The 20,629-nt window shown below is 39.6% G+C and overlaps 2 protein-coding genes across 3 annotated transcripts in view; one reads left to right on the plus strand and one right to left on the minus strand.

The window, feature by feature from the left end:
* Nucleotides 1-111: 111 nt before the first annotated feature.
* PRPF38A (pre-mRNA processing factor 38A) lies at nucleotides 112-20,601 on the plus strand. Its single transcript, XM_088835306.1, has 10 exons — nucleotides 112-345; nucleotides 3,705-3,864; nucleotides 5,398-5,519; nucleotides 7,519-7,604; nucleotides 15,265-15,375; nucleotides 17,678-17,790; nucleotides 18,373-18,399; nucleotides 18,508-18,605; nucleotides 19,254-19,302; nucleotides 20,194-20,601. Exons 1-10 carry the CDS (start codon nucleotides 216-218, stop codon nucleotides 20,234-20,236), a joined length of 939 nt encoding a protein of 312 aa, XP_088691432.1. The 5' UTR covers nucleotides 112-215; the 3' UTR covers nucleotides 20,237-20,601.
* TUT4 (terminal uridylyl transferase 4) overlaps nucleotides 10,450-20,629 on the minus strand; it is a 162,073-nt gene continuing 151,893 nt past the window's right edge. Inside the window, exon 31 of one of the 2 annotated variants that reach the window (XM_088835298.1) lies at nucleotides 10,450-18,641. The gene's annotated coding sequence lies outside the window, so the exon portion shown is untranslated. Of the gene's footprint in view, nucleotides 18,710-20,629 lie in introns of both variants that reach the window. The other variant, XM_088835297.1, reaches the window with a different exon arrangement.

Here is a 20,629-nt window from a genome sequence, read left to right on the forward strand (position 1 = left end):
CTAAGGAGGGCACGCACGACGTACATCCGCCGACGTGCCGCGGCCATCATTGATTAGGTTTGCGAAGCCGTTCGCCGAACACAGTTCCGGGTTCAAGATGGACGCTCGAACCGTTTAGTGAGACTTCCTCCAACCTTATCATTTCTCTCTGGTTTTTTAACCTGGATGTGACGTCTTAAAGGATCCGACGGAAATAGAACGTCGGGCGTTCTAAAATGGCGAACCGTACGGTAAAAGATGCGCACAGCATCCACGGCACCAACCCTCAGTACCTGGTGGAGAAAATCATTCGGACGCGAATTTATGAGTCCAAATACTGGAAAGAGGAGTGCTTTGGACTTACAGGTGAGCACGAGCGTGCTGAATACGCCCCATCCCTGCCCCAACCCCCGTCGTCCCATGGCCCAGTTTTCCGGAGTAGTACAGTGGGACTGGCCCACTGCGGGTGAGATTTAGGGGGAATTTTTCAGTCATTCAGAAGAATCTGAGCGCCTACTTTGTGCCTAGTGTTGTGTTGGGCTTTGGGAACACAGATAGATCTGATGGGACCTTATTCGGAAGGGTGTCACAGGTCGTTTCTTTGAGGCAGTCCATGTTTAATGATAACACTGAAACCCAGTGTTTAACACTGGAACCCTGAAGGTCTTAAAGGAGCGTCAGTATTCCCGAAACCAAATTTGTAATCTTACTACCCCCAAATCTGGACCATTTGCAATATTTTCACATCCCAGTCTTAATCTAAATATGTATTCTTAAGAGAAATCTTCCCGGTCGTCTTTGATACTTGTTTAATTCTGGCTTTTTTTTTTGGTACCTGTGTTTCCCCAGTGAACCATGAGTTCATCTACTGTAAAACGAGCACAATAATACCCACAACAAAGGTTAAAGGATTAAATGATTTAATCCAAGAAACTTAAGGATTAAATGAAATAATGTGTAAAGAAGTGTTTGGTATATAGTTACAGCTTGTTGTTCAGTCGCTAAGTAGTGTCAGACTCTTGTGATCCCCTGGGCGGTAGCCTGCCGGGCTCCTCTCTCCTCCACTGTTTGCCAGAGTTTGCTCAAATTCATGTCCATTGAGTCGGGGATGCTATGTATATTTAGCTACTAAGTCGCATCAGTCGTGTTCAACTCTGTGTGACCCCACAGACGGCAGCCCACCAGGCTCCACCGTCCCTGGGATTCTCCAGGCAAGAACACTGGAGTGGGTTGCCATTTCCTTCTCCAGCTATATATTAATAAAAGTAGTCAGTAACCAGTGGGGGTGGTGGTTCTAGTTATTACCACTGTTAATTACTCCTGTGCTGTTACTGCTCGGCCATCACCCTAGCTATGTGTCCACGGAGGAGTCATCTTGTTTTTCTGAGTCGCCATTAAATTTTGGAGTCATGTAAGATTTACTTTGGTGGACTTTTCTAATTCCAGAAGTGAAATGACTTGCCCTAGTTCACAAAACCGGTGTCTGATTTTGATGACAACATCGAAAAGTTTTTATCCCCGTTGTCTAGATGAACTTTAGTTAGGGTTAGGTAGTTATTGAGGAGTGGTTTGTTACAGTTTTCATCCTTGTAATTCTTATTTAATCTGGCAGTTTTTCCCCTAACATGATAGTGACAAGCACAGACTCTGAAGTTAGACTTCTTGGACTAAAATCCAAGCCCTGCCACTTTCTGGCTGTGAATCTTGAGCAAATCACTTAACCTTTCTTAGCCCTCATTTTCCTTAGCTGAAAACAAGGGCAGTGCTAGAACTTAGCCTCATGACTTGTGAAGATTAAATGAGATAATGTGAAATGCTTAGCAGAGAATGCACATCAGAGAAATGGGTAGATCCAGTCAAGTTGGAAATGCCTTTAACAGAGAGTCCCAGGTCATTACTTATGAGTGAACCAAAGCCCCATTAATGCAATGATTGGGGAAATGCCTTCTGTGACAGCTGAGACTTTAAACATCAGTGTTTCTAGCAGAGCAGAATGTAATCATGGGATGACCTGTTATCAGATGGGGAGCCATAAGGAGATGAAAGGATTTGCCCATGAGATAAACCCAGTGAATACCGTGAATGCAGTAGTGCCTTAATGATCCTACCTCACATTTTCTGTTGGTGAAAACATGTTGGAAAAGCTCTTGATACGTTCAGTGTGGAAATGCCTTGGGAAAAGCTTTCTGGCTTCATTATATGTCTGAAAAGTATATATTCCATACACATTTGGACAAATTTTGTGAATGCAGAGAATAGAAAAGTCATCAGTGGGAAGATAGACTTTATTATCAGGGATCGTCATTGATCATCAGTGAACTCATTGTAGAAATATGATTTAGAAAAGAAAAAATATGATGACCATGGGAATGTCTTTACCCAGAAAGAAGACCTCAGTGAGTGTTGGAGGTTACACTGGAGAAATATTTTTAAGAAGACAGTATATATGGCAAGATTTCAGTGAAGCATTCTGCCTCATCATTTGTCAGGGAATCATATAGAAATTAAAACTTTTAGGAACATGCTAAAGGTAGAGTACCTTTAGTTAAATATCAGTGGGCTTACAAAGGAATGAATTTTTATGAAAATAATAAATGTTTGAGTGCTTTTTGTTACAAATGTAACCTCATCAGACATCAGATGATACACCTGAGTCTTGTTTCTGATTTCCTTGTGAATAATTCCATAGTTTTGTGTTTGTTTGTTTTTAATATGGACCATGTCCCAACTCTAATTGAATTTGCTACAGTATTGCTTCCGTTTTTTTTCAAGGGATGTGAGACCTTAGCTCTCCAATCAGGGATCAGACCCACACCCCCTGCATTGGAAGGCAAAGTCTTAACCACTGAACCACCAGGGAAGTTACAGTAATTCCATAGTTTTCAATAAAAGTTGTTTGTTTTTATCACTGATTTTTATTGCAAGTGTTCTATGCCTACCCCAATATGTGATTAGCTCTTACGTTTCTTTGGCTCCAAACTAATTATAAGCATATTGAACTTTTTTAAAAAGGAAATGAAATAGGAACACACATTTGCAGCTTGCTTAACTAAGTTTATAAATAAAACCAAATATTTTATAAAACCACCTTCAAAGTTTTTATAAAATGTATAACTTGAGATCATTTTTAACTTATAAGAAAAGGCAAAAGTAGTCCAGAGAATTCCCTTGTATCCTTTATGTAACTTATCCCCGTAAAAACATTTTATGTAGCCATTAACTCTTCTTTTTTTTAAATCCCTGAATATTTTATTAAGCATCTCCTAGAATAAGCACTCCAGTACTCTTGCCTAGAAAATCCCATGGACGGAGGAGCCTGGTAGGCTGCAGTCCATGGGGTCGCTACGAGTCAGACATGACTGAGCGACTTCACTTTCCCTTTTCACTTTCACAAATTGGAGAAGGAAATGGCAACCCACTCCAGTGTTCTTGCCTGGAGAATCCCAGGGACGGAGGAGCCTGATGGGCTGCCGTCTGTGGGGTCACACAGAGTCGGACACGACTGAAGTGACTTAGCAGTTAGCAGTTTAGCAGAGTGCTTGGCATGTAATAATCTTTCAGTGTATATTTTCTGTTGTTATTATTTATTACACACTTGTTCTCCTAATATTAAGCTGTTAATTCAGGAGCACCAAATTTTGAACTAATTTTAACTCTCTGCACCTCAAACCTGTAAAAGCTTAGTCCTCATATGTCTGCAGTGCCACTCTGTTTTTGTTTTTTAGCTGAACTTGTAGTCGATAAAGCCATGGAGTTAAGATTTGTGGGTGGTGTCTACGGTGGCAACATAAAGCCAACTCCTTTTTTGTGTTTAACCTTGAAGATGCTTCAGATTCAACCCGAGAAGGATATCATTGTAGAGTTTATAAAAAATGAAGATTTCAAGTGAGTGAAATATTTACTAGCTAATGTAAATATTTTAATTTCGTGGTCCAGAATTTGGCTTTGGTTAAAAAAAGTGAAAACAGTGTATCTCATTTCTCATATCTCTTGGAAACGAGATACACTCACTCTGGTATTTTGTTCTTGAACCCCTTGAGTTTTTGTTTTGTGTGTTTTAATTATGTTAACCTTCTTCTTTACTTTCTGAGCCTTGGTGACTTTTCCTCCAAAAAAGTATTTCGCAAAACTCACTGACATATATTAAGCAGAAGTTAATGCCAAATATGTTGGTAGCACTGAGTACTTAAGGATGAGGAAAGCAACGTAAAGTGTGGTAGAGAAGAGGGAAATGTTTGTGCTGATTGTGGGTTCATATCCAGACCCTATTACCTATGAACTGTGACCTTGGAGAAGTTACTTAATTTTCTAAATTTTACTTTACCTGTAAAATGGAAACAATAATACCAACTCGGGGTAGATGTGAGGATTAAGGAAGAAAGAACTGTAAATCTCTATCGGTGCCTGTTGTATGGTATCTGGCCCCAAAATATAAGCTGCTCAAGGAGCTCACAGACAAGAACAGGAGACAGATGTAATAATAGATTATTGTTGCCAATCTCTAGTTTAAGAAATTTACATGCAATAATTTATTTAACCTCCACAGCTACCCTGTAAAATTATTATCCCTGTTATGTAGGGGAGGAAACTTAGGCACAGAGAGATTGATTTCCCCAAGGTCAAATGCTGATAAGGGGCAAAGCTGGTTTCAGAGTCCATTTCTTTTGCCACTGTATTCTGTTTTTCATATAAGGAAATGAATTTCAAATGTCTGCTGTTTATCGAAATGGAGATTTGAGTAGGTAGTTGGGATACAGGAGAAAGGGAAAATAAAGGAACCTTATAATTAATGGCTAGAAAATAAATAACTTTTATTAGGTACTTACTCTGTGCTATATACCTCACTTAGCTTCCTAACATTCATTTTTTACTTAATATACCAAGCCATCAAATTAGGTACTATCATTTTACAAGGACTGAGAAAGCGAAAGTAAATTGCCTAGTGTTACAGAGTTAGTAAATAATTGAATCAAAATTTGAACCCAGATGACTGACTGACTTCCATAACCAGCATTCTACTTTCCAGCAAAGTAGTAATCTGTGTAAATTATATTGTTAGTAAGTAAATCTCTACTTTCTGATGTTAAATTCAGTATCTAATTTGATTCTTAAAATAATCCCATGAGGTAAATAGGTTGTATCTTAGTTATACAGATGATATAATAGACTCTGAAAGCTGAGCATTATATCCCAAGTCACTGCAGCCAGTAAGTGGTAGAATGAGAACTTGAACCCAGGTTTCCGTATTTTAGGTATTTTTTCTGCTGCCCTATGCTGCCTCTAAAAATGTAGCTTTCTCATCTACCAAAGAGAAAAAAGAACTTGTTTATCCACTGCTGTCATGAGAAACTTGTAAAACTTGTAAAACTCAGGAACTTTTTGGAATGGCCTGTTGTCTCACTGTTGTCTATCTGTCAGGTATGTCCGCATGCTGGGAGCTCTTTACATGAGGTTGACAGGTACTGCAATTGATTGCTACAAGTACTTGGAGCCTCTATACAATGACTATCGAAAAATCAAGAGCCAGAACCGAAATGGAGGTGAGTATGGTGCTAAGTATCTAGGCCTTCATCCCTGAGCCAGTTTTTATCCCACCAGTATCTCTGGCATCACATAATCCAGATTGTCAGCGTCTTCAGTCGGGTCCTCCGTCTCTCGTGGGGAGTCATAATACTCCATTAGACTACTAGCTTCCTGTCAACCTCACCCAGTTTGCCCCTGTTTGCCTATCTTTCCAGCTGCATCTTATGTTAATCCCTGCTTTGCATCATGTGCTACATCCCATAAGATCTAGCTCCCGAATGACCTTTGCCTTAAAATCCTTCCCCAGACCTCCCAAAGTTAGTTTTCCATTTGTTGGACCTTCACAGTTCTTTCTACTGGCCTCTGTTATATGATACTTCACCCTGTAATACGTGGACTGAGTGTGCTCATACTTATGTAGGAATCTTCCTAAAACATAAGTATATCCAGGAGGGGCAGCTTCATACCTTTTACAAAGAGACACATTTTATGGTAAAGTGGGATTCAGAGAATTCAATCAGAACTTTTTCTCACTTAGTGTTATAACAAAAGATTAGTAACATTGGCCTTTACCCTCTAAATATTACATTAAGGAGTACAAGGTTAAGAATTTGGTATTATTCTTCAAACTTTTGTTAGCTTACTTATTCACTTGAATAAATACATACTAAGTGACAGTGTTGTGCCGGGTACTGTACTACATACTGGAAATAATGTGATGAACAAGATGGACATGGTCCTGGCCATCATGAGATTACTTACTTATGACTATATTATACTAAACTAAAATGGGGTTTTTAAACCTAGTGATAATTTGGGCCAGATATTTTTTTGTTATGGAGAGCTGTCCAGTGCACTGTAGAATGTTTAGCAGCATCCCTGGCTTCTGCTCACTAAAGGCCATTAGCACCCCATAGTTGGAGGGGCAACACCCCTGGTTGAGAACCACTAAACTAAGGTAATGTTTACCATGGAAATTCTAAAAAGCTATTGCTCCACTTACCATGTAAGATACATGATTCTTAAAAATAGCGAATCACTATCACTTGTAACTAATATAATATCTTAAGTCAGGTTTGCGTGTGTGCTCAGTTGCTAAGTCATGTCCAGCTCTTTGTGCCCCTGTGGACTGTAGCCAGCCAGGTTCCTCTGTCCATGGAATTTTCCAGGCAAGAATACTGGAGCGTGTTACCATTTCCTTCTCCAGCCCAGAGATAAAACTCACGTCTCCTTCATCGGCAGCCAGATTCTTTATCACTGAGCTACCCAGGAAGCCCCAAGTCAATTACACATCCATTTAATAAAGTTTGCTGACCCACATAGGGGAAAAGATACATATATTTTTAGGAACTTAGTAGGTTCACAGGAGATGCTGTACTTGAGTTGTAAGTTTTATTCAAAAATATCACCCTTTTATAATTCAGGACATCCTTGTCTTTCCTGCTAATTGAGACAGCTTCATTCATCCCATTTTCCCCAGTTCCTAGAAGAAGCATGGCACATAAATGGCCTCAGTAAAGGGGAGTTGACTGGTTGAAGATTGGTGGTGATGACAAGGCAGTGAAAGCCTGTAGGCTGAGCCCAGGTTTGACAGTAATCTATTCAGTTTTAATTACCATACTGCAATAGCTTTATTAGTGCATGTGCAGGCAAAGGGAAGAGGCTTCCCTGGTACCTTTGATGGTAAAGAATCCACCTGCAATGTGGGAGATTTGGGTTCTATCCCTGACTCAGGAAGATCCCCTGGAGAAGGAAATGACAACCTAGTCCAGTATTCTTGCCTGGAAGATCCCATGGACAGAGGAACCTGGTGGACTACAGTCCATGGGGTCACAAAAGAGTCAGACACGACTGAGTGACTAACACACACACACGCAGAGGGAAGCTGCAGAGAATTCACAATTTCTATACCAAATACCCTGTTAGATATCTTACATAAAGAGTCTTAAACTTTTTTAACTTTTTGGCTATTTAAACTTATTTCCAAGTTACTTGAGCTTATGGTTTTTCTTTCAGAGTTTGAGCTGATGCATGTAGATGAATTTATTGATGAACTTCTGCACAGTGAGAGAGTCTGTGATATCATTCTGCCCCGGCTACAGGTAAGAGATAAAGGTCATACATACACAGTACACAATAAAATGTGTGTAAAGATCTCTTTATACACATACATTATAAAACACCATGGATCTCAAAATCTTTTTTTAACTGAAGTGTAGTTGATGTACAATATTATATGTTATAGGTATACAGTATTGTGATTCACAATTTTTAAAGGTAGTACTCCATTTATAGTTATTGTAAAACAGTGGCTCTGTACAGTATATCATTGTAGCTTATTTTATTTCGAATACTTTGTTCCTCTTAATTCCTTCCCCCTTTCCCTCGCCTCACCAGTAATCATTAGTTTGTTCTCTATATCTGTGACTCTGCTTCTTTGTTACATTTACTAGTTTGTCACTTTTTTGAGACTCTATATATAAGTGATATCATACAGTATTTGTCTGATTTATTTCACTTAGAATAATATCCTCCAGTTCTGTATAGCACAGAGAACTCTGCTCCATACTCTGTAATAACCTAAATAGGAAAAGAATTAGCAAAAGGTTTTAATCTTTCCTCACCTAACATAGTTATTTTGCAATATATCCATGTTTTTGCATATACTAACAGTTATTTCATTTGTTGCTCAATAGGAATAATATTCTGTCGCATGGGTATATATACCACAGTTTGTTTACCCAGTCATCTATTTATGCAGAATTGTGGGGTGCAAGGTCAGTGTGTAAAAGTCAGTTGTATTTCTGTACATGAGCTAGGAACAATTAAATTTGAGATTTTGTATGAAAGTACCATTTATAACAGCATCAAAAATTATGGATAATTCTGTCAAAAAATGTGTAAGACTTTAAACAATATAAAACATTGCGTTACTGACAGAAGTTAAAGACGACATAATTAATGGAGATATATTATGTTCATGGTATATCTGATCCCATGACTTAACAATTGTCAGTTCTCCCAAATTAATCTATAGATTCAATTCAGTTCCAATCAAAATCCAAATAAAACTTGATAGACCTTGACAAACTGATTCTAAAATGTATATGAATATGGAGAGGACCTGCTGCTAAGTCACTTCAGTCGTGTCCAACTCTGTGTGACCCCATAGACGGAAGCCCACCAGGCTCCCCCGTCCCTGGGATTCTCCAGGCAAGAACACTGGAGTGGGTTGCCATTTCCTTTTCCAATGTGTGAAAGTGAAGTCGCTCAGTCGTGTCCGACCCTCAGCGACCCCACGGACTGCAGCCTACCAGGCTCCTCCATCCATGGGATTTTCTAGGCAAGACCTAGGATATCCAAAACAGCTTTGAAGAACAAAGTAGGACAAACACTACCTAATTACAAGACAGTGTTGTAGTGGCATAAAGCTAGACAAGCAGATCAGTGGAACAAAGTGAAAGAACCAGAAATAAGTGTGTAATACATATTTATGGTCAGTTGGTTTTCTGCAGAGATGTTAGGGCAATAACAATTGAAAAAGGATAATCTTTTCCACAAATGGTGCTAAAATGATTAAATAGCCATATGAGACAAATGAATGTCTTCCCCTAGCTCACATTATATGTAAAAATAAACTTGAAGGGGATAATAGACTCATAAAAGCTAAGAGTAGAAAACTTAAGGAAAACATAGGTGAAAATCTTAGTGACCTTGTGTTTGACAAATTCCTATAATGTGAGTTATTTATTAAAAATTAATAAATTGACTTTATAAAAATTAAGAACTTGCCTTTCAAAAGATACTATTACAAAACTAAAAAGGCAAGCCACAGACTGGAAGAATACATTTGTACAACATATATCCATAAAAGTTCTTGAATCTGTACTTTATAAAGGACTCTTGAACTTACTAACAAGAAGGCAACCCAGTGGGAAAATGAACAGAAAATTCTAACAAACCTTTTACCAAAGAAACTATATAGTTGACCAGTAGCACATAAAAAGGTGTTCTATATCATTAATCATTCAGTTCAGTCGCTCAGTCGTGTCCAACTCTTTGCGACTCCATCAGTTGCAGCACACCAGGCCTCCCTGTCTATCACCATCTCCCAGAGTTTACCGAAACTCATGTCCATTGAGTCGGTGATGCCATCCAGCCATCTCATCCTCTGTCGTCCCCTTCTCCTCCTGCCCCCAATCTCTCCCAGCATCAGGGTCTTTTCCAATGAGTCAGCTCTTCACCTGAGGTGGCCAAAGTATTGGAGTTTCAGCTTCAGCATCAGTCCTTCCAGTGAACACCCAGGACTGATCTCCTTTAGGATGGACTGGTTGGATCTCCTTACAGTCCAAGGGACTCTCAAGTGTCTTCTCCAACTCCATAGTTCAAAAGCATCAATTCTTCGGCGCTCAGCTTTCTTCACAGTCCAACTCTCACATCCATACATGACCACTGGAAAAACCATAGCCTTGACTAGACTTGACATAGCCTTGACTAGGCATTAATCATTAGGGAAATGCAAATTAAAAGCACAAAAATATGCACTACATACCTAGTAAAATGTGTAAAATAAGACTGATTGTATCAAGTGTTAATGAAGATGTGGAGGAACTAGAAGTCTCCAGAGCCTATTGGTGACAATATAAACTGGAACAACCAAACTTGGAAAAGCTTGGCAGTTTCTAAAGAAGTTAACCATTCAATCCAACTATTCCACTTCTAGGAATTTACTCAGGAAATGAAAGCATATGTCTACACAAAGACTTAAACAAGATAATCTTAACAGTTTTATTTGTAATGGCCAGAAACTGGAAGCAGCCCAAATGTCCATCAAGTGAACGAATAAACAAATTGTGATGTGGCCATACAATGATACTACTCAGCAGCAAAAATGAACTATTGATAAATAACTGTAGCATGGATGAATCATAAAATAATTGTGCTGAGTGAAAAAAGACACAAAATTGTATGTACTGTGTAACTCTTTTCTAATAAATGTAAACTATAGTGACAATAAAAAACAGTGGTTGCCTAGGTATAGAGTAAGGGATTGGGGAGGAGAGGGAATGAGAAATCAGAAAGGAGCACAGGTTGGGGTGCTATTGGGTGGGGTGGCTCTATCCATTATACTGATGTATTGACTTACATTTGTATACAACACAATACTCATCAAATTGTATAGTATAAAAATTACAGTTTATTGTGTATCACTTATACCTCAGTGAAACTGTAAAATATATTTCCAAAATCATTGGAATACCTGAAGACTAAGAGTCGTTGACTCTCAGATTCTGATATTCTGTGTAAAATTGATAGCATTGATAAAAGGGTCCCAGAGACAGTGTTTAAGATGGGTCATGGGAACAGATTCTTCAGCGTTTTAAGCAACCACAGAAACCCAAATTGGGAAGACACAGAACTTAAGATCTCCTTTTTGATGCTGCTGTAGCTCAGTAATTCTGAAGCAGTTTGCTGTATCCCACCTTGCCTTGCTAGATAAAAGCCAAGAAGGAATAATTTAAAAATCGAAAGTCACATAGTATTTTTGCTGTTCAGTTGCTAAGTCATGTCCAAATCTTTGCAACCCCAAGAACTGCAGCACGCCAGGCTTCCCTGTCTTTCAGTATGTCCCGGAGTATGCGCAAACTCATGTCCACTGAGTTGGTGATGCCATCCAACCATCTCATCCTCTGTTGCCCACTTCTCCTCCTGCCCTTAGTCTTTCCCAGCATCAGTCTTTTTCAGTGAGTGGGATGTTTGCATCAGGTGGCCAAAGTATTAGAGCTTCAACTTCAGAGTCAGTGCTTCAACTTCAGAGTCAGTCCTTCCACTGAATATTCAGGGTCAGTTTCCTTTAGGATTAACTGGTTTGATCTCCTTGCAGTTCAAGGGACTCTCAAGAGTCTTCTCCAACACCCCTGTTCAAAAGCCTCAATTCTTCGGAGATCAGCCTTCTTTATGCTCCAACTCTCACATCTGTACATGACTACAAGAAAAACCATAGCTTTGAATACATGGACCTCTGTCAGCAAAGTGGTGATGTCTTTACTTTTTAATCTGCTGTCTGGGTTTGTCATAGCTTTTCTTCCAAGGAGCAAGCATCTTTTAATTTCATGGTTGCAGTCAACTATCTGCAGTGATTTTGGAGCCCAGGAAAATAAAATTTGCCACTGTTACCATTTTTTCCCTGTTAGCCATGAAGTGATGGGACCAGAAGCCATGATCTTTGATTTTTGACTGTTGAGTTTTAAGCCAGATTTTTCGCTCCTCTTTTCACCCTCATCAAGAGACTCTTTAGTTCCTCTTCGCTTTCTGCCTTTATTTAGAGTGCTATCATCTGCATATCTGAGGTTTTTGATATTTCTCCTGGCAGTCTTGATTCCAGCTTGCAATTTGTCCAGCCTAGCATTTTGGATGATGTACTCTGCATAGAAATGAAATAAGCAGGATGATGATATACAGCCTTGATGTACTCCTTTCCCAGTTTTGAACCGGTCCATTGTTCCATGTCCGGTTCTAACTGTTGCTTCTTGACCTGCATGGAGGTTTCTCAGGAGGCAGGTAAGGTAGTCTGGTATTCCCATCTCTTTAAGAATTTTCAACAGTTTGTTGTGATCCACAAGGTCAAAGGCTTTCACATAGTCACTAAAGCAGAAGTAGATGTTTTTCTGGAATTTCCTTGCTTTTTCTATGATCCAGTGTATGTTGGCAATTTGATCTCTGGTTCCTCTGCCTTTTCTAAATCCAGTTTGTGCATCTGAAAGTTCTTGGTTCACATACTGTTGGACCTAATTTGAAGAACTTTGAGCATTACCATGCTAGCATGTGAGATGAGTGCAGTTGTGCAGTAATTTAAATATTCTTTGGCACTGCCCTTCTTTGAGACTGAAAAGACTTTTTCAGTCTTGTGACCGTTGCTGTTTCCCAGATTTGCTGGCATAAAAAGTGCAGCACTTACAGCACCATCTTTTAGGATTTGAAATGACTGAGCTGGAATTCCATCACCTTCCCTAGCTTTGTTTGTAGTAATGCTTCCTAAGGCCCACTTAACTTCACACTCCAGAATGTCTGGCTCTAGATGAATGACCGTATCATTTTGGCTATCCAGGTCATTAGACCATTTTTCTTTAGTTCTTCTGTGTGTTCTTGCCACCTCTTTTTAATCTCTTCTGCTTGTGTTAGGTCCTTGCCATTTCTGTCCTTTATCATGCCCATCTTTCCATGAAATGTTCCCTTGGTATCTCCAGTTTTCTTGAAGAGATCTCTAATCTTTCATTCTTCTGTTTTCCGCTATTTCTTTGCCTTGTTCACTTAAGAAAGCTTGCTTTTCTTACCTTGCTATTCTGGAACTCTACATGCAAATGAGTGTATCTTTCTCTTTCTCCTTTGCCTTTTGCTTCTTTTCTTTTCTCAGCTGTTTGTAAAGCCTCCTTAGACAACCATTTTTCCTTCTTGCATTTCTTTTTTTTGGGATGGTTTTGGTCATCACCTCCTGTACAGTATTACGAACCTCTGTCCATAGTTCTTCAGGCACTCTACCAAATCTAATCCCTTGAATCTATTTGTCACTTCTACTGTATAAACATAAGTGATTTGATTTAGGTCATATCTGAATGGTCTAGTGGTTTTCCCTACTTTCTTCAATCTGAGCCTGAATTTTGCAATAAGGAACTCATGATCTGAGCCACAGTCAGTTCCAGGTCTTGTTTTTGCTAACTGTATAGAGCTTCTCCATCTTTGGCTGCAAAGAATATAATCAGTCTGATTTCAGTATTGACCATCTGGTGATGTCCAGGTGTAGAGTCATCTCTTGTGTTGTTGGAAGAGGGTGCTTGCTGTGACCAGTGTTTTCTTGGCAAAACTGTTAACCTTTGTCCTGTTTTGTTTTGTACTCCAAGGACAAACTTGCCTGTTCAGACTAGTGTAAATAAATAAGAGACAAAGCAGAGATGAATAGTTACCAGGGGATTCAGGGAAGGGGAATGAGGAATGATTACTTATTAAGTATGGCCTGTTTTTCTGGTGTGATGAGGAAGTTTTTAAAGGAGTGAGAGGTGGTGATGAAAGAATTTTGCACTTTAAAATTGCTTATTGTGTACATTGTGAATTTCACCTCAATAAAAAACAGATCAAAGGGACCTGAAAAACGTCAATGTGGAGTATCGAATGGATTGTAAATATGATAAATGGGTAAGGTAAACTTTCTGGAGGCAGCAAAGCAGATGGATAAAGATAGTTGGTAGCTGAGTGCTCACAGACAAGTGCAATGAACCATTCTTTCTCCAGAGTGAGTCAGTTACAGAAAATCCTAGAAAATAATTCTGAAAATTATTTCTCCTTTTCCATATTGATTATTATAGACTATAGTGAAAAGGATGACATTTCAAAAATCAAAACCTGATTTCAGGGTCCACTTCTCACACTTTTTATCCTTAGCTGTGATTGTTTAGAAATACTGTAAAAAATGATATACTCTGAACTACAGTCAGGTTGTGACTAAGTGTTCTAAAGTCCAGTTATCTCTGAGCAAGCGTGCTGATGCAAATGGGGTAGTCTGCTGGAGTCTAGAAGACCACAAAGCAGACCTCACTAAGGAGAGGAAGGTTGAAATATGACTGCTATATGTTAATTACCATATCAGTGAGAGGTGTGTTCTGGTGTGGGCCTATGTGCTGGATGAAGTGACCCTTCAGACTGCCTTTAGCTTTGGTTTCTTTTAAGCAATCCATAGGGCATAGCTTCTCACGTGCCCTGGCACTGGCAGGGAGCTGCTCTGGAATGAATTCTAATTTTATCAGACACAAATACTCTAAGTTAATATGTTGACGCTAATCACTTCCAAGTCTGGTGAGCATCATGGATTCTGGATGCCATCTGATGCAGTCCTAGATCCCAGTCTGTGGCAATCTTTTCCAAGGAACCCTTTTTCAGGGGATTCACATCACTGAATGGCATCTTTATATCATTTCTCCTAACCTTTATAGAATTTTGTTAGGGATGAATGAGAGCAAAATAAGAGTACAAATGCTCCTATTTATTTTAGGGCTATCCAGTGATCTGTATGTCCTTGGCGCGCGCACACACAAAAACAAAACCAAAACCATAAGGGTCTTATGACCCAGCCAGTCCTCTTGTCCATTTTGAACTTACCTTTGCCTTTCAGGCCCTTAGTCACTTAGGACTGCGGAGTCACATCTTAGAAGAAAATGAAACTAGGAGGTCGTTTGTTTATATCCTGAGCCTTGTTCAAAATGCATGTCTGTAGACAGCTCCCCAAATCCTGGGTCTAATAGAGAATTGGTGCTACTTAAGAGCAGGAGGACCCAAACCCCCACACTGGACTGAGTCTTAGTGAATCTCTTAGTGGATTCTGGTCTGAGCTGTTCCTGGAAAACTCCCAGCCAATATTGTCTTGAACTATTGACCCTTGTGTCTGAAGCCCATAATTTTTATTCAAGGCTACAGCTATACTGATTGATATTCTAGTGACCTTACAGTATAAGGTCACAGGGAATAGAAGCAATAGAAAAGTGATATTCTCTTCATCTTTGTATTTATCTCTTTATAGGGAAACTTAAAAATATATATATAGATCCTAGGTATGCTAAACTCTCTAAGAATATCTGCGTCTAGGATATCTTTGAAATGAAATTGCCTCAGCTGTTGTGCCATAGGTTTTCTGTCACTTCCAGAAGCCCATTATTGGAGCTTCAGGACATAGAGGAGATAGAAGGGCCCTTTCTAACTTTGTTTTGTCTGTAGAAACGCTATGTGCTAGAGGAAGCTGAACAGCTGGAGCCTCGGGTTAGTGCTCTAGAAGAAGACATGGATGACGTGGAGTCCAGTGAAGAGGAAGAAGAAGAGGATGAGAAGGTCAGGCACCTGGGAGCTTAAGGGTTGAAGGAGGGAGAATTACAGGGAATGGGAATGTCTTTGTTGTTTGGTTTTCAAACTTTAATTTAGTTTTAACCAAAAAAGAAAAATCCCAAAATCCAGTATTTCATCATTCAGAGTGTGGGTCCTAGAGTTAAATGGACTTGATCCGTATCTCAGCTCTCCTGTTTACTAGTGGCATTATGTAAATTACATAATCTCCATTTTCTCTTCTATAAAGCAAGGATTATGATACCTTTCTTTTAGGACTTTTATGAGTATTAAATGAAATTACATACATAAAGCCCTTAGCTTTGGGACATTATAATTGGATAGTAAGTGGTAGCTATTAAACACTTGGGACAAAAATAATACTGTTCATAAAAAGGCATACTAAGAAGTAAACCTAGTTTAGGGAAATAAAACCACCTACTGCATAGTCATGTTCTTCCACTATTTGTTAAAATGCTGAAAACTTGAAAACAAGCAAGTTGTCAGGGAGCAGTCAGGTAAACTATTGTTAACAATTCAACAGTATTAGGCTGCCATTAGAAGTATTATGAAAAGTAACAGTGAACTTCCTTGGCAGTCCAATGGGTAAGACTCCATGCATCCGCTGTGGGGCAGGGCGATGTGGAGAGAGTTCTCTGGTAGGAGAACTAAGATCCTACATCCCACTTGGTGCAGCCAGAAAAAAATGTATGTGATAACGTGGAAACGAGTACAGTAAGCTTTCTTTTTTAAGATCTAAAACATTTGTGATTAAAATTATATGTGTAGAAAAAGCTAGGGGGAAATATAAGAGATTCTGGCCTGTGGATATTGAGGTAGTGCAGATGAAAGTGTAGCTCTGAGCTTAGTAGGCTCCATTTAAGATAAGTGCTAAGGGAAGCACAGTCATTCATGAATGGAAAGCCAGACACAGCTGAGGGGCTTTTCTGTGGTGAGTGAACCAAAAATATGCATTCTTTTTTAATGGAAAACCTAATCATATACCTAAATGGAGAGAATAAACCTCCATTTACCCATCACCTAGCTTCAGCAGTGACCAGCTCAGCTGTTTTGTTTCCTCCACATCTACTCAGTTGCCCCCCACCAGTTATCTCAAAGCAGGTCACAGCCATCATACATCTCATATTTCAGAAAAAACACGGACCCCTTTTTAAGGTATAGCCATATACCATCATCAGCCCTGAAATCAATGGTTCCTTAATGTAAAAATGTCATAACATTCTGTACAAATTTTCGTAATCTCTATTTTTGTGATTGTGTCCCTGTGGTATCACTTAATATGTTCATTTGTCTGTTTTATTTTCTGTTTAATTGGATTTGGAGTTTTTGGAGTGGAGCAACACTGCTTCATAGGTATAGTGTACTTCCTCCAGGATGAACAGTCTGCTCTCTTTTTGTAATATTAGGATCCACTGATGATCTCTGCATAGACCCATTAAAGATTGTAAAATAATATTTAAAAAAAAAAACCCTCCCAAGTCAACATTTAGTTTTTTTATAAAGTTTATATAAGAAAAGTAAGATACATTATTTCACTTTGTCATGTTTTAAAATCATGAGTTGATTTTATAGTATTCTCCTAAGGTTTGCCCTTGGTAACATTTGAATTTATCAATTTAAATACATTTGGTGTTCTGAACCATTATTGTCCTTGTTGATGCTGAAATTGTCCTATGTCTGGCTAGTGGGGGCCCGTCAACTTCACTTTTTCATACAATCATAGTAGTTTCAGCCCCTTGCTATCTGATACAATGATATGTTCTAGTTATGTCTTGTTATATTGTAGCCTGGACCTAAAAGTAGCCATTTTTCCAAGAAGCTCTTAGTTTCATTAATTGTGATGTGTTATTTAGAGACCACAGTGTGGGCTCATTGCTACATGGTGTTTCTAGGACTTTACAGTTGATAAAGCTAAAGGAAAAAGAAATTTTAAGCTTAAAATACACTGTATTAACCTCATCAGTCTTACACCTCTATTTCTTCTTTCACGTTGGAAATCCAACTTCTTAGGAGATAAGCATACTTACCTCTCATTACTCTTACATAGTTCCAGAATAATGGTACCAGCACTAGAACAGTAATGGGATTTTATTAGAAAGATTTTTATTTTTTTATTTGGTAGTGTGTTTTCTTGTCCTTAGTGTTATCCCATATATATTCAAATTACTGTGTTTTAAAATCAGTTGGAGGTGGAATTGGGGATGGGATGGGGAGGAGGGTATAAGCCATGTTCCTAGTTGGCTGTCTATAAGCCTGTGCTCATCACTCACCCAGGCCATCTCTTTTCCAGTTGGAAAGAGTGCCATCACCTGATCATCGCCGGAGAAGCTACCGAGACTTGGACAAACCCCGTCGCTCTCCCACACTACGTTATCGGAGGAGTAGGAGTCGGTCTCCCAGAAGGTAACGCCTTAGGCATTGGCATCTTCCAGTGATACTTTAAGCACTGGAGTGTAGAAGTTTGGACTTCATGGAAGGAAAATGCTAGCCTATAGAGAGTGTGTGCTCGCCAGTGTATTAGTTGCTACAAAAACACCACCCACAAAACCTCAGTGGCAAACATTTATTTAATTCACAGGTCTATGGCCAGTGATTTAATCTGGGCTTAGGCAGTTTTTTGAGTATAAGCTATGGTCACTCACTTGTTTTGCATATTCTCTGTTGGCTAGTGTAGATGACTGGAGCAGTTCATCTCTATGTGTGTCACATTCTAGGCTAGGTTAGGCCTGCTCCCATGACAGTGGCAGAATACAAGACTGAACAAGCCCAACCATGCAAGTAATCTTCCTAGCGTCAGCATCACATGTACAAATACCCCTTTGGCGAAAGCAAGTCACATGGCCAATCCCAGACCTGGAGTCAGAGGGTATTAAAGTTACATGACAAAGGACATGGATAACAGAGTTGGGTTAAGAATTGGGGCAATTTTTGCAATTTGCATTGTCCAGGGCACTTACTAAGGTTCTTCTCTTTTTTTCCGTATAGGCGGAGTCGGTCTCCCAAAAGGAGGAGGTAGGCCTTTAGTGACTTATGATGAAGGATAGAGATTTGGGGAGGGGGCATGGTGTTGTGTTTATATTGTCAGGACAGATATGGGAGTCTGACCAGTCATTTCCACAGCCCCTCCCCTCGCCGAGAACGGCATCGGAGTAAGAGTCCAAGACGTCATCGCAGCAGGTCCCGAGATAGACGGCACAGATCCCGCTCCAAGTCCCCAGGTATAGCATTGGGGCCTTTTGCTTGCTGTTGGTTGTCTTAATAAAGAAATGTAATAGGAGCAATTAGCCTCCTGCAATACAGGAGTACCTTACTCTATTACTGCCTAGAAAAGGAAGTGGACATAGAATTTGAAAATTAGAGTTCACATTTTAACTGTCATTTACCAGCTTTGTTGATAGGATGGTCAGCTTCAGTTTTCATCTGAAATTATAGAAGTAAGACATGACACAGTAGTAGTAAATACCCAGTGTGGTGTTAGTGAAATTTAGCCATAAAGCCCTAAAGGCTAAGTGGGTTCAGTTCTTCACTACCAACAAGGTGTCCCTATCACAAGCCAAAAATGAAAAATCCCGTGGATGGAGGAGCCTAGTGGGCTGCAGTCCATGGGGTCGTGAAGAGTCAGAGACGACTGAGCGACTTCACTTTCACTTTTCACTTCCGTGCATTGGAGAAGGACATGGCAACCCACTCCAGTGTTCTTGCCTGGAAAATACCAGGGATGGGGAAGCCTGGTAGGCTGCCGTCTATGGGGTCACACAGAGTCGGACACGACTGATGCGACTTAGCAGCAGCAGCAGCAGGGGAAATAACAGCAGAGAATATGAGGGTAGAAACTGGTACACTGAATAGCCTTTTTTCTTCTCCAGGTCATCACCGTAGTCACAGACACAGGAGCCACTCAAAATCTCCTGAAAGGTAAGGATTAAACTTCTATTTTGACTTAAGAATTTAAGTCTTTATTCACAAATTAAGGTCCCAATTACAACTGAGTTGGACCTGAAATATTCTTGTGTTAATGGAGATATAATCTCCATCAATACAATTTAGGAATTCTTAATTATAGGACAAAGTGGTCTCTTGCCCTGAAAATTACTAGAATTATACATATATATAGTTGTTTTTCCCTGTAGGATTGCAGCTTTGGATAAGGCATGAGCCTTAATCTCAGGAGACCTGGGATTCCGTCCCAGCTTTTAAGATTTTTAAAAAAGTATTTACTTCTGGCCACACTGGGCCTTCTTTGCTGCTGGCCCTGCCTAGTTGTGCAAGTGAAGGCCACTCTCCAGCCGCGGTGTGTAGGCTTCTCACTGCAGTGACCCCTCCCATTGCAGAGCACAGGCTCTAGGGCTCATGGGCTTAGTAGTTGCGGTACACAGGGATAGCTGCCCCACAACACGTGGGATCCTCCTGGACCAAGGATTGAACCCATGTCCCCTGCATTGGCAGGCAGATTCCTAACCACAGGACCACTAGGGAAGTCTTAGTCCCAATTTTTAATACTTAGCAGTTGAGTGACATTGGATAAGTCATTTTCATTTGGTAAGGTTCCATTAGATACCTCTAGATACTGTACACTGTTGGAAGCACTCCATTTCTCAAAGGTCATTTCTTCAATGGTAAATTTTGGAGAGTAATGCCTAACTCAGTGTTGCTCTTAAACATAAAACACACCAAGTACATTTAATGACTACTGACTGTCTTCCCTGTCCCCATCACTGTTAGCACGTATCAGTCTTTCTCAAAAATCCTTGGTCAGCTCCTCAAACAGCTGGTAAATTTAATGATTTGTATGTGTCACCATTTCAGGTCTAAGAAAAGCCACAAGAAGAGCCGGAGAGGGAATGAGTAATGGACTCAGTTTGGTTTTAATACAAGTGGCCTTCTGTGGAGATGAAGGCATCTGTCTACGTGGAAGAAATATACTCAGTCCCAGGCAGCTATGAGAGTACTTTAAGATTTTTTTTAACCAAGTTTTCTTCACTTTTTTTTTTTAACATGAAAGAGGTGCTGAGTTTTGTATCTCTTTATGAATCGTACATAATCCATACGTTTGAAAGATAATGCTTCCTGAACTGAGAGCTGCTTTTGGCCTCTCTGTACAATCAACCTTGTTTATACTCAAATTTATAAGGGTAGAATGGATTCAAATAGAGTGTATGACAAGGGGAGGATGTGGCCACCTTGTTATTTTTGTTATTAAATTTGACACACCCATTTCCTGTTTTTCTGTGGTTTTAGTTTT

This window comes from Moschus berezovskii, chromosome 4 (genome assembly GCF_049115385.1).
Source record: "Moschus berezovskii isolate FMDL1 chromosome 4, NW_MosBer_1.0, whole genome shotgun sequence".
Lineage (NCBI taxonomy): Eukaryota > Metazoa > Chordata > Mammalia > Artiodactyla > Moschidae > Moschus > Moschus berezovskii.